At 36.6% G+C, this 20,281-nt stretch overlaps 1 protein-coding gene across 4 annotated transcripts in view; it reads left to right on the top strand.

Moving 5' to 3' along the window:
- The window catches only part of LOC105482418 (synaptonemal complex protein 2 like), an 86,177-nt gene that overhangs the window by 45,038 nt on the left and 20,858 nt on the right, over positions 1-20,281 (top strand). For 3 of the 4 annotated variants that reach the window (XM_011742510.3, XM_071097620.1, XM_024793012.2), the window contains 4 exons: positions 152-201; positions 3,877-4,006; positions 9,975-10,048; positions 10,204-10,273. In XM_011742510.3, coding sequence (XP_011740812.2) covers positions 152-201; positions 3,877-4,006; positions 9,975-10,048; positions 10,204-10,273 — 324 coding nt within the window. The remainder of the gene's footprint in view (positions 1-151; positions 202-3,876; positions 4,007-9,974; positions 10,049-10,203; positions 10,274-20,281) is intronic. The other variant, XM_024793013.2, reaches the window with a different exon arrangement.

The following is a 20,281-nucleotide window of genomic DNA, read 5'->3' as shown; positions in this document are numbered from 1 at the left end:
GAATATAGAAAGGATCTTAAGAGGAGACATTTCAGGAAGCTGTAGGAAGCGGGAATTGCTTTTAGCCTTAGCATATTGGGAGAGGGAGTAGTGAATTTTTATGCCTCATGAGTTAATGTGTATGTTGTGTACTTGTTTTCTTTCAATTTAGTCTTGCCAGTTTTCCCTCCCAGTAGTGGCAGTGACCGTGAGAAAGACCAAGTAAGTACATTTTATCTGGGTTGATATGTGCCCTACGAGTTCAACGGCATTTATTTCCCCAAAAACAACTTTCAGAAGTATGAAAATAACAAAATATTGGTTTACTGATATGTGAATCACTGTCAATGGAAATTGCAAGGACTTCTAAACGTTTAATATGACTCTTGGGTAAGTATTTAGGGTCTTCTATGCTGGGCATGCTGGCTCATGTCTGTAATCCCAGCACTTTGGGATGCCAAGGCGGGTGCATCACTTGAGCTTGGGAGTTCGAGACCAGCCTGGGCAACATGGTGAAACCCCGTCTTTACAAAAAATACAAAAATTAGCCAGGTGTGGTAGCATGTGCTTATAGTCCCAGCTACGCAGGAGGCTGAGGTGGGAGGATGGCTTGAGCCTGGGAGGATGGCTTGAGCCTGGGAGGTGGGGTTTGCAGTGAGCCAAGATTGCACCACTGCACTCCAGCCTGGGTGACAGAATGAGACCCTGTCTCAGAAGAAAAAAAAAAAAAAAAAAAGATTTAGGGTCTTTTTTTTTTTAAACTGTTCCCAAATGTTGCTGGAGGATGTTTGTTATTAATGATGCTAAAATTCTGGGCTATTCCCATGTCCTGCAAATGTATACTCTTTTGAATGTATGTTCTGAGGTAAACTTGTTGGTTCAGTTCTTCCCTTAGTTTTTTCTAATGCTTTTAATGATTTAATTATTTAGACATTTATTTTGCAAGTGCTTAGGATACCTTCAGGCTTATATAAATATTGAATAAACCCTCAAAGTTTCTTCATTTCCCTTCATTTATCCTTGTTTTATATCAAAGTTGTAAAGAGTAGAGACAGCAGTGTCTGCACCAATTCAAAGCCAATTTTTGCCTTTTATTCACTGAATTACCTCTATCAGCAGTTGGTTTTTGTTTTGTGTCATATGAGCTATATATACAGTACAGAGTATATAATCTAGTTCAGAGTGTTTTGTAAGGAGCAGGTGCTGTGATTCTGAGAGTATCGACAGTGTCCTACCTGCTCATGCAGAAAGAGTTTGGTTAGGGTCTTAATCACACGTTCATCTTTCTTCCATCAACCTGGGATGTGTTGCTCTCTGTCAACCTGAAGGGCTCTCATGCTCTAAGGACAGGGGTGGTTTAAACCTATGAGTCAGAGTGCGTATTTATTCAGTGAATAGTTTAACCTGAAATAATGAGTTATCAGTTAGAAATGGACCCAAAGAACAGTTTCTAGTAAATACAGCTTTTATTTGAAATAAACACCAAAGAAATACCACAGCTTCAAAAATCTTTTTTTTTTTTTTTTGAGACAGTCTTGCTCTGTCGTCCAGGTTGAAGTGCAACAGTGTGATCTCAGTTCACTGCAACCACCGCCTCTCAGGTTCAAGTGATTCTCCTGCCTCAGCCTCCTGAGCAGCTGGGATTACAGGCCCCTGCCACCATGCCCAGCTAATGTTTGTATTTTTAGTAGAGACAGAGTTTTGCCATGTTGGCCAGGCTGGTTTCGATCTCCTGACCTTAAGTGATCCACCTGCCTTGGCTTCCCAAAGTGCTGGGATTATAGGCATGAGCCACCGTGCCTGGCCACAGTTTCAAAAATCGATAAATTTAAGCTGTGCCTCTGGCAAGAAATCTATGTTGATTTTCAGTGAGGGCATTGCTGATTTTCTACAAATACTGGTATTCAAAATTATACTTCTCTCTTGTATAAGATAATAATTTACAGTACAGGTCAGCACATTTTTTTCTGTAAAGGGCCAGATAGTAAATACTTTAGGCTTTCTGAACCATGCAATCTCTGTGGCAACTACTCACCTCAGCCTTTGTAGCCAGAAAACAGCCAGAGACAGAATGGAAACACATGGGTATGCTGTGTTCTAATAAAACTTTGTTTGCAAGAACAGCAACAGACTAGAGTTTGCCAACCCCTGATGTAGAGCAGTGGTTCTCAAACACCATTGGCCATCACAATGACCAGGATGGCTTGCTAAAACATAGATTGCTGGGTCCTGTCCCTAGAGTTTTGAATTGAATAGATGGGACTTGAGAATTTGCGTTTCCATCAAGTTTCCAGATACTGCTCATGCCCCAATGTAGACCACACTTTGAGACCACACTTAGAGTTATCTACTGAAATATGACTTCATGTTCTTCCAATTCAGGGATCTTATGATCTTAGCATTTATTTTTTTGTGGCTATTGTTTATTAGATGTGTCTTTGAAAAATTAAAAAGAGAAGCTCAATAGCATTTATACCAAACTTTGAATGGAAAGCAAAAGGAGAAATTTCCTATTCAGTAAAAATGCAAGTGAGCTGAGATCCGGCCACTGCACTCCAGCCTGGGTGACAGAGCGAGACTCTGTCTCAAAAAAAAAAAAAAAAAAAAATTGCAGTCAGAATTTTATTTACTGCAGTAAAATCTCACTTAACCAGAGTACCTCAAGAAGGAAGGATTTAGTTAATGTAATTTTCCTGCTCATTAAAATTTAAATCTAGTGTCCCCTTACACTAATTCTAATTGTTAGATATTTTATTTCTTAGTAAGCTGAGTAAAGGAAATATAATTGAATCATTGATCATTTAGGATTTTCACTAGGATCATTAGGCAGATCAGTTCTCATGCTGTAATATAATAGAGGCAGGTAGAGCAGGCATGTTTCAATGAGTAGACACTTGGCTTTGACCCTAGGACTTTAGACAGGCACATTCCCTCTGTTTCTGTCTCGTGCACTCTGTCTCTCTCTTAACTAAATCTCTGAAATAAGCTTGCTTTATTCTCCTTCCCCTTTGGTTTTTATTAATGTATTTAATAAAAGTACTATTATTTGAAAATGTCTTTAAGATAATTTTAAATTAATAAAAATAGTAATGTTGTAGTTCCTAAGGAAAACATTTCTATCTCAATATATACACTGAAAATAGTTCAAAGAGTCAAGGTTTGAATCTATTGTCCATTTGAGTGGAGCAGTACTTTAATGCAGAGCAATTAGAAGATAACTGGAAATTGGCTGGGTGCGGTGGCACACGCCTGTAATCCCATCACTTTGGGAGGCAGAGGCGGGCAGATCACCTGAGGTCAGGAGTTTGAGGCCAGCCTGGCCAACATGGCGAAACGCCGTCTGTACTAAAAATACAAAAAAATTAGCTGGGTGTGGTGGCGCATGCCTATAATTCCAGCTACTCACAAGGCTGAGGCACGAGAATTGCTTGAACTCAGTAGGTGGAGGTTGCAGTGAGTTGAGATCATGCTACTGCACTCCAGCCCGGGTGGCAGAGTGACTCCATCTTAAACAAAAAAAGATAACTGGAAATTGGAAATTTAAGAATCTATAAGATCCTTTTCAACTGTGAAAACCAGAGTCTAGGATCAGGTGCCAGCCTCTCTCTTTTTACCTAACAGAATTTATGATTTCCAAGGATTCATGAGATTTTCATTTCTGTATCTCCTGAAAGAATAAATGATCTAGTTCAGATTCAGTACCATGGCATTAAGCTAATATCCACCCCTCAACTAAAAACACACAGAAATTCTGAATAGAATTAGCATTTATTTTCAAATGGAGTAAATCTAATACTTAAGCTTCTTAAAGTAATATTGAAAATGTCTTAGAATATTTTGATAACTTGTTTTGAATTGTTATAAATGTTAACACTTTAAAAAGATACTATATTTTAGGCTAAGCTTCTGTCACCATCACAGAAAGACATACCCAATCAAAATAACACCGTATCTCCAAAGACTTCTGAAAAAAAAATCCAAGATAGTTTTGCTTTTTCGACTCCTGAAGATTCTGCCCAGAGAACAGGTACATGATTTTCCGTTGACTTACATAGAAAAAATTTGTATTCGGGAAAGGAAGTTTGAAGTAAACAAAACATTTTCATTTTAATATATATTAAAGAAAATATGAAGATAACATTGTTCTTTACCTTAATGTCTCTTATTAGAAAATAACAGAGGATATGATGTTTTAATTTTGCTTTGCCATTTGAGATCAGCTTGTGCCCAAGAATTGCTGGTCTCTTCTTTTTTTAAAGAAGCAAGACATCTCAAATTATGACCTGTAGCAGGGGTTGGTAAACATTTTTTGTAAGGTTCCAATAGTAATTATTTTTTGCTTTTTGATCCATATGGTTTCTTTTTCTTGTCTTTTTTTTTTTTTTTTTTTTGACATGGAGTCTTGCTCTGTCGCCCAGGCTGGAGTGCAATGGTGTGATCCTAGCTCACTGCAACGTCCGCCTCCCAGGTTCAAGCAATTCTCCTGCCTCAGCCTCCCATACCCAGCTAATTTTTGTATTTTTAGTTGAGATGGAGTTTTGCCATGTTGGCCAGTCCATTCTGGAACTCCTGACCTCAAGTGATCTGCCCACCTTGCCCTCCCAAAGTGCTGGGATTACAGGCATGAGCCACCACAGCTGGCCTTGATCCATATGGTTTCTATTGTAACTATTCAACTGTGCGGTTGTTGCACAAAATTGGCCGTGGATAAGATGTAAGCCAATGGGCTAGCTGTCTTTCCATAAAACTTTATTTATAAAATGAGTAGCAGACTGGATTTGGCTTGGGGGCCAGAGTTTGCCCACCCTTAACCTATAGGCTTTTTCTTAACCCTCAATGTATTTTATTTTCGCTGTCTCCTTTTTTAAGTTTGTTAAGAATATGATTTTGTTTGTTAATAGCAATATTAATATTGTTTATTATTCTGCAGTTCAGTACATTGCCAGGCATACAATGATATTTAGTAAGTACTTCAATAACAATCTGTTAGTGTAGCTGCCACTGGAAGAAAATAAATAGGGAAAATAAAAAAGTAGAGAGGAAAATGTAACATTCAAGAATAAAAGGGGTCAGGTGCAGTGGCTCCCTCCTGTAATCCCAGCACTTTGGGAGGCTGAGGCAGGTGGATCACCTGAGGTCAGGAGTTCGAGACCAGCCTGACCAATATGGTAAATCTCATCTCTACTGAAAATACAAAAATTAGCCAGATGTGGTGGCAGGCTCCTGTAGTCCTAGCTGCTTGGGAGGCTGAGAGGAGAATTGCTTGAACTGGGTGGTGGAGGTTGCAGTGAGCTGAGATTGTGCCACTGCACTCCAGCCTGGGTGACAGAGTGAGACTCTATCTCACAAAGAAAAAAAAAAGTAAAACAGAATAAAAGAAAGGAAGAGAGCAAGAGAGGGAAGAAAGGAACAAAGTTACTACCAAAAAGTAACAATCAACAAGATGGCAATACTAAGTTCTTACCTACCAATAATTACTTTAAATGGATTAAATTCTCCAATCGAAAGACACAGAGTGGTTGAATGGATAGAAAAAAATTGAGATTCAGCAATATGCTGTTTACAGGGGACTCACTTTACCTTAAGGACAGGTATAAACTGAAAGTGAAGGGTTGGAAAAAGATAGTCCATGCAAATGGCAATCAAAAGAGAGCAGGGATGTGGCTACACCTACATCAGGCAAAATAGACTTTCTGTCAAAATTTGTCACAAGAGACAAAGACTAGATGATGATAAAAGGGTTAATTCATCAACAGGAAATAGCAATTGTAAATATATATATGAACCCAACATTACAGCACCTAAATATATAAAGCAAATATTAACAGAATTGAAGAGAGAAATAGCAATACAATAACAGAGTTCTTTAATTTCCCCACCTTCAACAGTCCATAGATTATCCAGATAGAAAATCAATAAGAAAACAGTGGACTTGAATAATACAGTAGACCAGATGAATCTAACTAACATATACAGAACATTCCGTCTCACAGTGGAACACATACTCTTCTGCAGTGCACAGTGCACATGGGACATTCTCCAGAACTGATCATATGTTGGGCCACAAAATACATCTTAACAAATTTGAAAAGACTGAAATAATCTTAGAGATCTTTTCTGATCACAGCAGTATGAAACTAGAAATAATAACAGGAGGAAGATTGGAAAATTCAAAAATACATGGAAATTAACACACTCCTGAATAACCAATGGATCAAAGAAATTAAAAGGGAAATTTAAAAATCTTGAGATAAATGAAAATGGAAACATACCAAAATTTACGGGATGCAGCAAGAGCAGTGTTAAAAGGTAAGTTTATAGCAATAAATACCTACATTAAGAAAAAAGAAAAATCTCAAATAACTTCACCCCTCAAGAAACTGAAGAAAGAAGAAACTAAACCCAAAGTCAGCTTAATGAAGAAAATAACAAATATTAAAGCATAAATAAATGAAATAGATACTAGAAAAGACAATAGAAATGATCAATGAAACTAAGAATTTGTATTTGGAAAGAGTGAAATTGACAGACCTTTAGCTAGAGAAAAAGAGAGAGGACTCAAAAGAAAAAAACATTATATATGAAAAAGGAGACATTACAACGGATACTGCAGAACTACAAAGGATCATAAGCAATTACAACAAACAAATTATACACCAACAAATTGGATAACCTAAAAGAAATGGATGAATTTCTAGAAACGTGACCTACCAAGACTGAATATGAAGAAATAGAAAAGCTGAAGAGACCCAGAATGAGTAAAGGGATCAAATCAGTAATCAAACCTCCCAACAGAGAGTAGCCCAGGGCCAGACGGTGTCATTGGTGAACTCTACCAAGTATTTAAAGAAAAATTAACACCAATCCTTTTCAAAGTCTTCTGAAAAACTGAGGTGGAGAGAACACTTCCAAACCCATTTTATGAGGCCATCTTTACCCTCTTGTCAAAGCCAGATAAGAATGCTACAAGAAAAGAAAATTACAGACCAATGTCCCTGATGAACGTATATGTAAAAACCTTCGAAAATACTAACGAAACTTACTAAATAGCACATTAAAAGGACTATATACCATGATAAAGTAGGATTTATCCCTGAGATTCAAGGAAGGTTCCACATACACAAATCAGTAAATATGATAAACCACATTAACAGAATGAAGATTAAATTCCTAGAATCATCTCAATAGATGCAAAAAAAGCATTTGACAAAATTTAACATCCTTTCGTAATAACTCTCAATAAATTAGGTACATATGGAATGTACCTCAATATATGACAAGCCTATAGCCAGCATTCCACTCACTGGTGAAAAGCTGAAAGCTTTTCCTCTGAGATCAGGAATAAGACAAAGGTGCCTACTCTTGCCACTTCTGTTTAACATAGTACTGGAAGTCCTACCCAGTTCTATCCAGGCAAGGAAAAGAAATAAAAGACATCAAAATTAGAAGATGTTAAATTGTTTTTGTTTAAAGATGACATGATTTTACATATATCAAACCCTAAAGGCTTTATCAAAAAACTGTTAGAACTAATAAATGAATTCAGTAAAATTGCAGGATACAAAATCAACATACAAAAATCAGTTGTGGAGTTTGCTTCTGGGTTTCAACAAAACTACAACAAAACAAAAATGAGTTGCATTTCTAGACACTAACAATAAACTAAGAAAGAAATCAAGAAAATCTCTGCCAGGTGTGGTGGCTCACGCCTGTAATCCCAGTACTTTGGGACGCTGAGGCAGGCAGATCATGAGGTCAGGAGATCAAGACCATCCCAGCTAACACAGTGAAACCCCATCTCTACTAAAAATGCAAAAAATTAGCCGAGCGTGGTGGCACACTGTTGTAGTCCCAGCTACTCGGGAGGCTGAGGCAGGAGAATCGCTTGAACCCAGGAGGCACAGGTTGCAGTGAGCTGAGATCATGCCACGGCACTTCAGCCTGGGTGACACAGTGAGACTCCATCTCAAAAAAAAGAAAAAAGAAAAAATCTCACTTATAATAGCTTACAAAAAACACAAAAATAACCAAGGAGATGAAAGATCATACTCTGAAAACTATAAGACATTGATGAAATTAATTGAAGACATAAATGGAAGAATATCCTATGTACATGGATTGGAAGAATTAATATTGTTAAAATGTCCTCGTTATCCAAAGCAATACACAGATTCAATTCAATTGCTATCAAATTTCTACTGGCATTTTTCACAGAAATAGAAAAAACTATCCTAAAATTTATATGGAACCACAAAAGACCCTAAATAACCAAAGCAATGTTGAGAAAGAGGAATACAGCTGGAGGCATCACACTTTTTGATTTCAAAGTATATTTAAAAACTATAGTAATCAAAACAGTATAGTACTGCCATAGAGACAGGCACATAAGGCCAAAATAACATTATCAGCCCAGACATAAACCTACACATATATATGGCCACTTAATTTATGAAAAGGGCACCAAGAATACACCATGTGGAAAGGAAAGCCTCTTCAATAAATGTGTTGGGAAAACTGGTTATCCACACACTAAACAATGAAATTGGACCCCTCTCTTACACCATATACAAAAATCAACTCAAAATAGATTAAGACTTTAAGATCTAAAACTGTACAACTACTAGACAAAAATAGGGAAACAGCTCTTTGACATTGGTCTCAGCAATGATTTTTTGCATACAACCCTAATAGCACAGTAAACTTTTGGGACTGTGTCATACTAAAAATCTTGTGCACAGCAAAGAAAGCAATCAATCAAATGGAAAGACAACCTAAAGAATGGGAGAAAATATTTGCAAATCATATATCTGATAATAGGTTAGGGGTTAATATTCAAAATAACTTCCACAATTCAAAAGCAAGAAAACACATAACCTAATTAAAAATGGGTAAAGAAGCTGGATAGACATTTTTCCAGAAAAGATGCGCACATAGCTAATGGTGGGTATATGTACTCAACATCACTGATCATTAGAGAAATGCAAATCAAAACCATAATGTGATATCTCACACCTGTCCAGATAGCTATTATCAAAAAGACAAGAGAGAACAAGTGTTGGCAAGGGTATGGAGAGAAGGGAACAATTGTACGTTGTTGGTGGGAATGTAAATTGATGCAACCATTGTGGAAAACAGTATGGAGTTTTCTCAAAAAAATTAGAATTGTATAGAATCCTTCAATCCCACTTCCATGTATATATCCAAAAGAGATAAAATCAGCATCTTGAAGAGATATCTGCACTTCCATGTTTATTGCAGCATTTTTCACAATAGCCAGGATGTGGAATCAGCCTAAGTATCAGTCAGTGGATGAGTGAATATAGAAAATGTGGTATATATAAACAATGGAATACTATTCAGCCTTAAGAAGGAAATCAGGCCATATGCAACAACATGGATAAACCTGGAGGTCATTATGTTAAGTGAAATAAGCTAGTCACTAAAGGACAAATACTATATAATCTCACATATACACGGAATGTAAAAAAACCCATAGAAACAGAGTAGAACAGTGGTTGCCAGGTGCTAGGAGGTGGGGGGAAAGAGGAGATGGTCCTCAAAGGATATAAACTTTCAGGCATAACATGAACAAGTTCTGGGATCTACAGCACAGGCAGTGATGGATGTGTTCATTGATTTGAACGTGATCATCATTACACCATGTATATGTATATCGAATCATCAGAAAAGAGTAAGAGGCAATAAGGGAGGGGATTCTAAGGGAGAGAAGAGAAGAATCACAAGATAGAGGTGGAAGAATCCCTGCCCATGTTATTTGAGGCCGATCTAGTTGAAGTAACTGGCTGTTAATCTTACCTACAGATGTACAAACCTAATAAGAATTCATGTCCAGAAGATACAGTCAGTAGATTTTTGTTTCACTTAGAACTGTGTCCCTTTTTTTGATGATGAGATTTAATATCTAGAATGCTAGTGAATTCTTATTGCTTTGTTACTTGGCATGTATTCACTTGAAACTTCTCTCTAATGCTCAGAGCTTCAAGGTCCTCACTCGCTGAGCAAGCTCACTTCCTTGGAGCACCCAGAAGTTGAAGAAAACATATCTAAGGTACTATTTAATTGTTGGTTATTCATCTGATTTTCCAGAATTAATGTCATATTTGCATAACACATTGGCTATTCCTTTTGACGGGGTAATATAACACCACCTGTTTCCTGCTTCGCCATAAAGGACATATATTTGTGGTCTGTTCTGTTTTTAAGATTGTGAACCAAGAATTGCTAATGGAAAGTACTAGCTTGAAACATAAGCTGCAAAACTTGGAAGACAGAGGTGAGAGAATAGTCCTTTTTTTGGGGGGGGGGGCCAGAATAAAATGAAATTAATCTGATTTTGGCAGACTGGGCTGTTACTCAGATTGCAGATCAAGTCACTTTGCACAGTGACTTTTGCCAGGCCGTGGAGGGAAGAGTGTGAGCTGCTTATTAGTTCTAAATGTTCATGAAGGTTAGGAGGAAAAATGGAGGGCTCCATTCAGAAACCAGGACCTCTTGTGCCAAGGAAGGTATAGCCTGGGACCTGAATCCCACCAGCCAGTCACACCTCTCCAGCCTCAGAGGAGGGCACAGTGCGGGTACTTTCCTAAGGATCTCATCCAGAGCTTATTTCATTCTCAAGCATGTACTTGCAGTTTATAAGAAATGTTCTAAAACATTGTGTGGTCAAATTATTAAAACTTCTGAGTTCATTTACTCATGTTAACAGTGGTATAAAGATTCCCAGCCTGGTCCACAATGTTGTATATAATATAATGTAATGATATAATACTTTTCTACTGTTTATGATGTTTCTTGACTGCATTTTTTCTCTACTTTAAAAAATTACATATCGAAAGGATTCAACTGGTTATAAATATGTGTAGGATATTTAGAAAATTAATGCAACAAATATCTGCAAGCCATCATCCAGTTTTAGAAATATAACATTACTATTGCTTTCAAAATCCTGGTATGCTTTACCTGAAACCCATCCCACCCCCTCCCCCTTAATTTTATGTCTGAATCTCTGCTTTTTTGTTCATTTGTGCATTGGGGGAATTCCATACATTCAGAAGAGATAGTCAGATGTGTACAGTTTAAAGAATGACTATAAGGAGAACATCTGTGTAACCACAGCTCAAACTGGGAACTAGAAAATTGCCATTGGCTTACAATCCTTCCATACCAGATTATTACTTATTAATTTCTTTCATCCCTCATGGAGGTAATGACTTAGGACTTTTGTAAAAACCCTTCAGTTACTTCTCTTTATACTTTTGCTTTCTCCGTATATATCCCTAAATAATATACAGTTTAGTTTTATCTGATTTTAAATGTAAACAAATGACATTATACTGTATATGTTACATATGGCTTCTTTTGCTCAGTCATTTGTGAGATCCATTCATGGTAATATGTGTAAGTGAAGTATATTTCTTTAGCATTCAGTTACATGAAAATACCACATTTAAAAATCCATTCCAGTGCTGTGGGATATTTGGATTTTTGCAGTTTGGGTTGTTAGAAATAATGCCACTATGAAGAATCATGCACATTTCTCCTGATACACGTGTTAAAAATCTTGTCTAGGTACATTTTTAGGAGTATAATTGCTGGGTTACAGAATATGCATACCCTTAACAATTTTACATATGCCAAACTTTCTCAAAGTGACTGTATGTGTTACTTTTCCACTGGCTGTGTATGAGAGCCCTGTTGCTTCACATCCTCACCAACACTTGGTATTTTAAATTTCTGATGTGTGTGTGTGTGGACACTGAAGTTTTAATTCAAATATCCCTGATTGAAGTTTAGCATAGTTTTATGTGTTTATTAGCCATTTTAATTTCCTCTTTTGTGTAGTGTCTAACATGTCTTGCCTAGTTGTCTATAGAATTATCTTCTTATATTGATTCCTAGGAATTCTTCATAATACATTCTGGACACTCGTCCTTGATTATGTGGCTTGTAAATATCTTCTTCCACTGTGTGGTCTGTACTTCTTTCTCTGTATAATGCGTTTAAGATTGCTTTTTTGATAAACCAAAGCTTTTAATTTTAATAAATTCTATTTCTTCAATCTTTTCTCTGTGGTTAGTCATATGAAATTCTTACCAAAAACATATGATCATATATTATTTCCTATATTACTACATTTAATGCTATTCATTTCTCTCTAAGTACTGCTTAGGTGAATCTCACACATTATAATATATAATATTTGTCATTATTTACTTTAAAATATTATTTTTTATTTTTAAATTTTTTATTTTATTTTATTTTGAGACAGAGTCTCGCTCTGTCACCCAGGCTGGAGTGCAGTGGCGTGATCTTGGCTCATTGCAACCTCCGTCTCCCGGGTTCAAGCGATTCTCCTGCTTCAGCCTCCCGAGTAGCTGGGATTACAGGCATGTGCCACCATGCCTGACTAACTTTGTATTTTTAATAGAGGCGGGGTTTCGCCATGTTGGCCATGCTGCTCTTGAACTCCTGACCTCAGGTTATCTGCCTGCCTTGGACTCCCAAAGTGCTGAGATTACAGGCATGAGCCACCGTGCCCGGCCTAAAATATTATTTTTTAAAATTTCTTTATTGACCAGATGTTGGTTAGAAATATATTTGTTAATTCTTAGTGGTATAGGAGTTCTTAGCTATCTTTTGGTTATTGTTTTCTAGTTTGATTGCATTGTGACTAGAGAACATAGTCTGTATGATTACGCCTTTTGAAATTTTGAGATGTACTTTATGGCTTAGTATATGCCAATTTTTAAAAATATTAATTTGTGGTTAAAAGAGTATATTTCACAATCCATTGGGTACAGTGTCTATATATGTATATTCATTAGGTTACTTTTCTTGACTATATTCTTCAAATCTTATATTCTTACTATTTTTTAATCAGTCTACTTATTATATCAAGTGCTGAGAGAAGTGTATTAAAACCTTTCGTTATGATTGCAGATTTGCCAGTTTTTTCTTCTGGTTCTGTTCAATTTTTGCTTCCTACAAGTCTTTTTTCTAAAGAATAAGTCTTTAGGCCAGGCATGGTGGCTCACACCTGTAATCCCAGCACTTTGGGAGGCTGAGGCGGGTGGATCACTTGAGGTCAGGAGTTCAAGACCAGCCTGACCAACATGGTGAAACCCTGTCTCCACTAAAAATACAAAAATTAGCTAGGTGTGATGGTGCATGCCTGTAATCCCAGCTACTTGTGAGGCTGAGGCGAGAGAATCACTTGAACCCAGGAGGTGGAGGTTGCGGTCAGCCAAGGTCGTGCCATGGCACTCCAGTCTGGGCGACAGAGTGAGACTCCATCTCAAAAAAAAAAAAAAAAACAAAAAAAGAGTAAGTTGTAAATAAAAGTAAAATAGTTAACTTATTGTGTATTTACCTTATGGCATATTAAAACTCTTATCATTATGAAGTGATGACCCCTATATCTGGTCATGTTTTTGTCTTAAAGTCTGTTTATTTTGTTTAGAATTTTCATGGTATAATTTCTAAAAGTCTTCTTATGACTGACGTATGTGTATGTGTTTCCTAATGTTATATATTGTTATATATATAACTTGTAAACAGCCTGTAGTTGGACTTCCTTGTCCCTCATTTCATAGTATGTCTTTTAACTGGAGTATTTAGTCCATTTATATTTCACGTACTTCCCCGCATATTTGGATTATATCTACTAATTTATTTTGTACTTTCTGTGTGCCCCAACCATTCTGTTTTCTTTCTCTCATTCTTTTCATTTTGCATAAGTATTTTTATTGTACTTTTACCTCTACTCATTTGTAGTTATATACCCTCTTTTTTCTTTTATTGATTAACTTAGAAACCATAACATGTAAATTTCTAAGTCTAAATTTAATTTAGTGTTAATCTAGTGTGACTTTTACATAATGTGTAAATTTCTAAGCCTAAATTTAATTTACTGTTACTTTTCCTCCAGATTATATAGATCTAAGATCCTTGAATTCCATTGGCCTACCCCAACCACATAATGTGTTGGTGTTCTTTATTTCAAAACTTGAGGTTGAATTTTTGCTTTATGAAAATGCCCATTCAACCCTTATTCTTGAATTTTGCTGGGTGAAGAATACCATGTTGGCAAAACTTTTTCTATCATACATTAAATAAATTATTCAGTTGTTTTTTGTATTCTATTCTTCCTGATGAAGATTTAGCTGTCAATCTACCAGTCACTCTTCAAAGGTAATTTGTCGGTTTTTTTTCCTCCTTCTGAATATATATAAGATTTTTTCCATTTATTCTTGCTAATGTTCCACTTATTAAAATTTGTCTAAGTAAGTCTAAATACGTCTAGGTAAGCAAAAACGTTTTTGTTTATGTTCCTTGGCATTTGTAGGGAATCTGGAATATGACATGTCTTTCATCAGTTCTGGGAAATTCTCAGTCACTATCTCCTCAAGTATTGCTTTTGGCTCATTCTTCTTTCTCCTGCTTGAACTCCAACTAGATTCTACATCTTTTAGCCACTCCTACATATTTTCTATTCCTTCACTTTATTTGCATGCTAGATAATTTCATCTGTTTTTCACAACTACCTGTTCACCAGTATCTAATACTGGACCTATCATTGAATGTTTATTATATTTTTTTATTTCTAGAAGTTGTTTGGTCCTTTCTAGAGCTGCTAGGTCCTTTTGTGTAGTTCCTATTCCCTGAATACTTTTTTTTTTTTTTTTTTTTGAGATGGAGTCTCGCTCTGTCACCCAGGCTGGAGTGCAGTGGCGCGATCTCAGCTCACTGCAAGCTCCGCCTCCTGGGTTCACACCATTCTCCTGCCTCAGCCTCCCGAGTAGCTGGGACTACAGGCGCCCGCCACCACACCTGTCCAGCTAATTGTTTGTATTTTTAGTAGAGACAAGGTTTCACCGTGTTAGCCAGGATGGTCTCGATCTCCTGACCTCGTGATCCGCCTGCCTCAGCCTCCCAAAGTACTGGAATTACAGTTGTGAGCCACCACGCCCGGCCTCCCTGAAGATATTTTTAAGCTTGTTTTTCTTTGTATAAATAGAATAGTTAATCTTCTTCCCTCTTTTTCAAAGTTGACTTTAGTTGTTCAAGGGACTTTTTTTTTTTTTCATATAAATTTAGACTAAGTTGATCAAGTTACTTAAGTTCACTGGAATTTTGATAGAAATTGCATTAAATATATAAGTTAACTTGAAGAGAAGTGACATCTTTAAAATATTAAACCATCCCACACAAGAGTATGAAATGTCTCTCTATTGGTCTGTGTCATTGCATCCTTTATTGAGTTTTAAAGTTTTCTCTATGAAGGGCTAATGTATTTTGGGGTAATTCTTAGATATTTATGATCTTTTTACCATTGTTTTAAAATTTGTTATTGCTAAAGTTGAGCGATACTGTTGATTTTTATAAAATAACCCTGTATCTGGCAACCTTGCTGAACTCCTATTAAGTCAAATAATTTATCTGTTGATTCTCTTAGTTGTCCTGAGTAGATGATTCTATTACTTGCAAAAAATGATAGATTCTTTCTCCCCTTCTGATACTTACATCTCTTATTTTTCGTTCTTCATATCATTGGCCAATATCTTTAGTATGTTTTAAACATAGCAGTGAAAATCTGCATCCTTGTCTTTTTTCTAATCTTATAGCAAATGCATCTAAAGTTTCTCTGTTAAGTAAAATATTTGTAGTAGATTTTTGGTATCAAATTTTTACTAGATTAAAGAAGTTCCTTTCTACTCATAATTTGCTGAGTTTTTAAAAAATCATAAATAAGTATTGAACTTTATGAAATGCATTTTTCTGCATCAACTAAGATAATCAAATGAATTTTCTCCTTTGGTTTCTTTTTTCCCTCCAGCTTTATTGAGGAATAATTGGCAAATAAAAATTGTATATATTTATGGTATGTAATGTGATATTTTGTTATGCATATGCATTGTGAAATGATTACCATAATGAAGCTAATTTACATATCCCCTCACATAGTTATCTTTGTGTGTGTATATGTGTGTGTTAATAATAAGGATCTACTCTCTCGGCCAGTTTCAAGTACATATACATTATTATTAGCTATAGTCACCATTGTATATCTCAGGTCTCTAGAACTTATTCATTTAATAACTGAAAGTTTATGCCCTTTGACCAACGTCTCCTCATTTTCCCAACCCCTTGATTCTTGAAGGTAACCATCCTTCTATGCTAAGTGAAAGAAGCCAAACACAGACCAGGGCTGCATAATTTTACTTATATGTGGAATTTTAAAAAGTACAACTCATAGTAACAGACAATAGAAGGGTATGGTGGTCCTTTTGCTTATTAATATGACAAATTATATCAATAGGTATTATGTTGTTCAGCCATATTGTGTTCCTGGGATAAACCTCCTTTGTTTGTGGTATGTTTTAAAAAAGATACATTGTTGGACTTATTTAGTGAATACCTTATTAATGAACTTTACATCTACGTTCATGAGTGGAACAAACCTGTACTTTTCTCCTACTGCTATTATCTTGCATTGGAATCAGTGTCACACTAGCCTGTGGATGGAGGCCGGGCAGCTCTCTCTCTTGCTGGAAAAGTTTATAAAAGATAAAAAATAACTATTTTTTAAAAGTTTATAAAACCACCTGGGAATTTGGGGGATGGGAAAATGTTGTTATTTCAATTTCCTTAGTAGTCACTGATATACTCAAGTTCTCTATTTCTTCTTGGGTCAGTTTTGGAATTATATATTTTTCTAGGAATGTCTCAGCATCATATTTTTTAGTGTGCTTCTTAATGTTTAATTTTAATCATTGTAGTTGTTTCCTTTATATTGTGTACATGCTTATTTGTATCTTTTACTCTTGATAAGTTTTACTAGAAGTCCATCTTTTAAAGAATTGGTCTTTTGGTTTGTTACTCTTCTCTGTTTTTATTTCTATTGTTTTATCTTCTGTTGTTATCTGCTTTTTTAAAATTTTTACTTCTTATATCTTTGCATTTATTCTGATGTTCTTTTTCCAGTTTCTGAGTTAAATACTCATTTGTTTTTAACCTTTCTGTTTTCTTGATAAATGCATTTAAGTTTTCTTAGGAATGCTTTGGCTCTATCACATTTTGATAGTAGTGTTTTTGTTACCATCAATGCTTAGTAGTTCTTCCTTTTTATGTATTTTTAAAAACCCAGTTATTTAGTAAAATTTAATGTAGTTTCCAAGCATATGGGATACTTCCGTTACTTATTGCTAACTGTTTGCAACATGGTCAGAGAAACACAGTCTGTATAATATCTTTCCTTTAGAATTTACTGGGATTTACATTAAGGCCTAATTGGACTTGCCTTATGGCTGAGAACAGCATCCAAATTTCATGAGTGTTCTGTATGCACTTATCTACTTCCCTTTGTTGTATATTATATGTTTTGAGGCAGTGCTACTAGGTGCATCAGGAAGTGACTCTTCATCTTCAATCTTTTTTTCACCCTTGTGAATTGCTATCACATAAAGAGCTTTTACCTGGATTTTAAAAAGTCTGATCTGACAATCTCTTTTAATAGGAACAATTAATCCATTGTGCTTCCATTGATAAATTTGGATTGAGTTTTCTTGTCTTTGTCCCACATTCTCATTGTTTCTGTCTTTGCCTTCATTTAGATTTATAATTTTTAATCATTTTCCCCCTTTTCCTAGTTTGGAAGTTTTCATCCCCTATTTCTAAAGTTAACCCTAGAAATTTTAACAGACACACTTTTAAAAGCTTCAAGTTAATATTTTTACCATATTCCAAACAGAAGAAGGACCTTCAAACACTAACTTCAATCACATTTCTGAACATTTAGTTTCCAAACATATGGGTTATTTTAAAGGTATTTCATTACCTTTTGCTAACTTTTTGCAAGATGGTCAGAGAAACAGAGTCTGTGCAATATTGTTTAGAATTTATTGGGGCTTATATTAAGGCCCAGTTGGACTTGCCTTATGGTTGAAAACTGTATCCGAATTTCATGAGCATTCTGTGCTGTACTTATTCTTCTGACCATTTAGCTGCTTCTCCAGTTTTTCTAATTCGTAAAATGTTTTCTGTTGGTATTACTTCACTCAGTGTTTTATTAGATTTACACTCAGATTTAATCATTTTGCTCACAATTCCTTTTTGCATCTTTCTTCCTGGTATCACTGTCCTTTTGTTCTTTTTGCCTGAATTACTCTAAAAAATATTTTCAGCATTTTCATTACAGGATTGATGTTTCTTTTGGAAAACAGAGTCTAAGGTCCAACTGGTCTTTCCTTTTTGTAGTACGATCAGCAGGAGCCCTTCCCTTAACTCCCTCTCCTCCAGCACTCCAACAGAAGCTGGGAGAGAAGAAGAGACGTGTGTCAGAGGGACCCTCAGACAGGCTGGAGTACAGTGGCACAGTTTTGGGTCACTGCAGCCTTCGATTTCCCAGGCTCAAGCAATCCTCCCACCTCAGCCTCCCAAGTAGGTGGGACTACAGGTTCATGCCACCATGCCCAATGAATTTTTGTAATTTTTGTAGAGAGAGGGATTTGACATGTTGGCCAGGCTGGTTTTGAACTCTTGGACTCAAGCAATCTGTCACCTCAGCCTCCCAAAGTGCTGGGATTACAGGCATGAGCCACATGCCCAGCCAGAGGATAATTTTTTTTAAAGATTTTGAATTTTGCCATCATCTACCTTCTTGGAGAGGTCTCCAGATTCAGGAAGGAGTCAAGAGGATAGCCCCTTCCTAGCTCAGTGCCTGGCATATAGATACACTCCATAAGTATTTGTCAAGGGAATGGAGTAAGAAAGTTAGAAAACCCAACATTTAAGGCTGGGCATGGTGGCTTATGCCTGTAATCCCAGAACTTTGGGAGGCCGAGGCAGGAAGATTGCTTGAGCCCAGGAGTTCAAGAGCAGCCTGGATGACATAGTGAGAGCCTGTCTCTACAAAAATTACAAAAATGTTAGCTAGGCATGGTGGCATGTCCCTGTGTTCCCAGCTACTCTGGAGGCTAACATGGGGGTGGTTGAGCTTGGGAGGATGAGGCTGCAGGGAGCTATGATTGTGCCACTCTATTCCAGCCTGGGTGACAAAGCAAGATCCTGTCTCAAATGAAACAAAAAACCCAACATTTAATAATGAAACTCTGCTTGATTCCATATTTAAGCATGTATATGTAGTCACAAATATTTATTATCAATTGAGTTATCCATTTTTAATTGTATTAATCTATACAAAAGATATTTAGTAGTCCCCATCAGACTGAGTATTCAACAGTTAAAATCGTCTTTAAATTATCATACTCTTAGCACTTAATAAACATCGGTAAACAAAGCACTTGCATTGGGAAAGCGTTGTAAAAACCACATGGAGGATCTTTCAGTAGATTCTGTTCTTGCTCAGTAAAGACTGTTGGCCTTTATCATTGTTTACCACAGGATGTCACTTCAGAGCAGGGTTTCAAAAAATGCCTTAACTTAGGGGAACTTGGCTGTTAACCACAGGATTGGTTCTGGTCTGGCATTAAACATTGTTTTTAACAGAAGTTTTGCAAGTTGAAAAATACAACACAGATGCCAAACATACGTTCACTGAAACTTGTGCCCAGTCGGCCACCCAAGAGAAGTTCAGAAGCTCCTCAGATCGTACCTGTCTTCACTTTTCTTGGAAATGAAGAAAGCCGGGTTCTTGTGAGAGCAGAACACCCTCTTTACAGCCACTAACACATACACACGGATTTCACGTTCTTTTAAGATGACTTGACTACATTTGTGTTTATTTTTGAGGTGTTTTCTGTATGTAGTTTTAACTCTGTTATGAAAACATTGAAACATGACAGTGAAAAGCAGCATACGGTTACTGTGGAAACAAAACTGAGCCAACGACATCACTTAGGACCTGCAGCCTCTCCTGATGAAGTGCTGGTTCTTGTGCAGGAGCCTGTGCTCCCTGGAGAGCCATGCCTTTGGTACAGGTAAAGAATTTCACCAGCACTGCCACTTCGAAGAAGGTTTCTAGAAGTCTAGCGATTTCTGTGTCTCTGAAGCCATCCATCTGGATGATCCCTTGTTAGTAGGTTCACAGATTCTGCGTAATTCATTCAGGGGGTGACCAGGTTATTTACATCATGTTCCTGGACTTCTCTCTTTGGTGGATGTAACTAGTGTCTGTGCTGACAGATGCCTTGCTTTGCCCCAGGTATGCTCGGTGGGCGGCGAAGGGGGGAGGATTGAAATTCAAGGCCAAGCTTTGGCTTATTGCTATAAATTTGCCACCAAGAAAAAAAAAAAAAAGAAGTTCCAGAAGGGGCAGAACAGG

This window comes from Macaca nemestrina, chromosome 5, assembly GCF_043159975.1.
Source record: "Macaca nemestrina isolate mMacNem1 chromosome 5, mMacNem.hap1, whole genome shotgun sequence".
In the NCBI taxonomy this organism is placed as follows: Eukaryota; Metazoa; Chordata; class Mammalia; order Primates; family Cercopithecidae; genus Macaca; species Macaca nemestrina.
The sequence above is the reverse complement of the archived record's forward strand: the minus strand, read 5'-3'. Positions and strand labels throughout refer to the sequence as shown.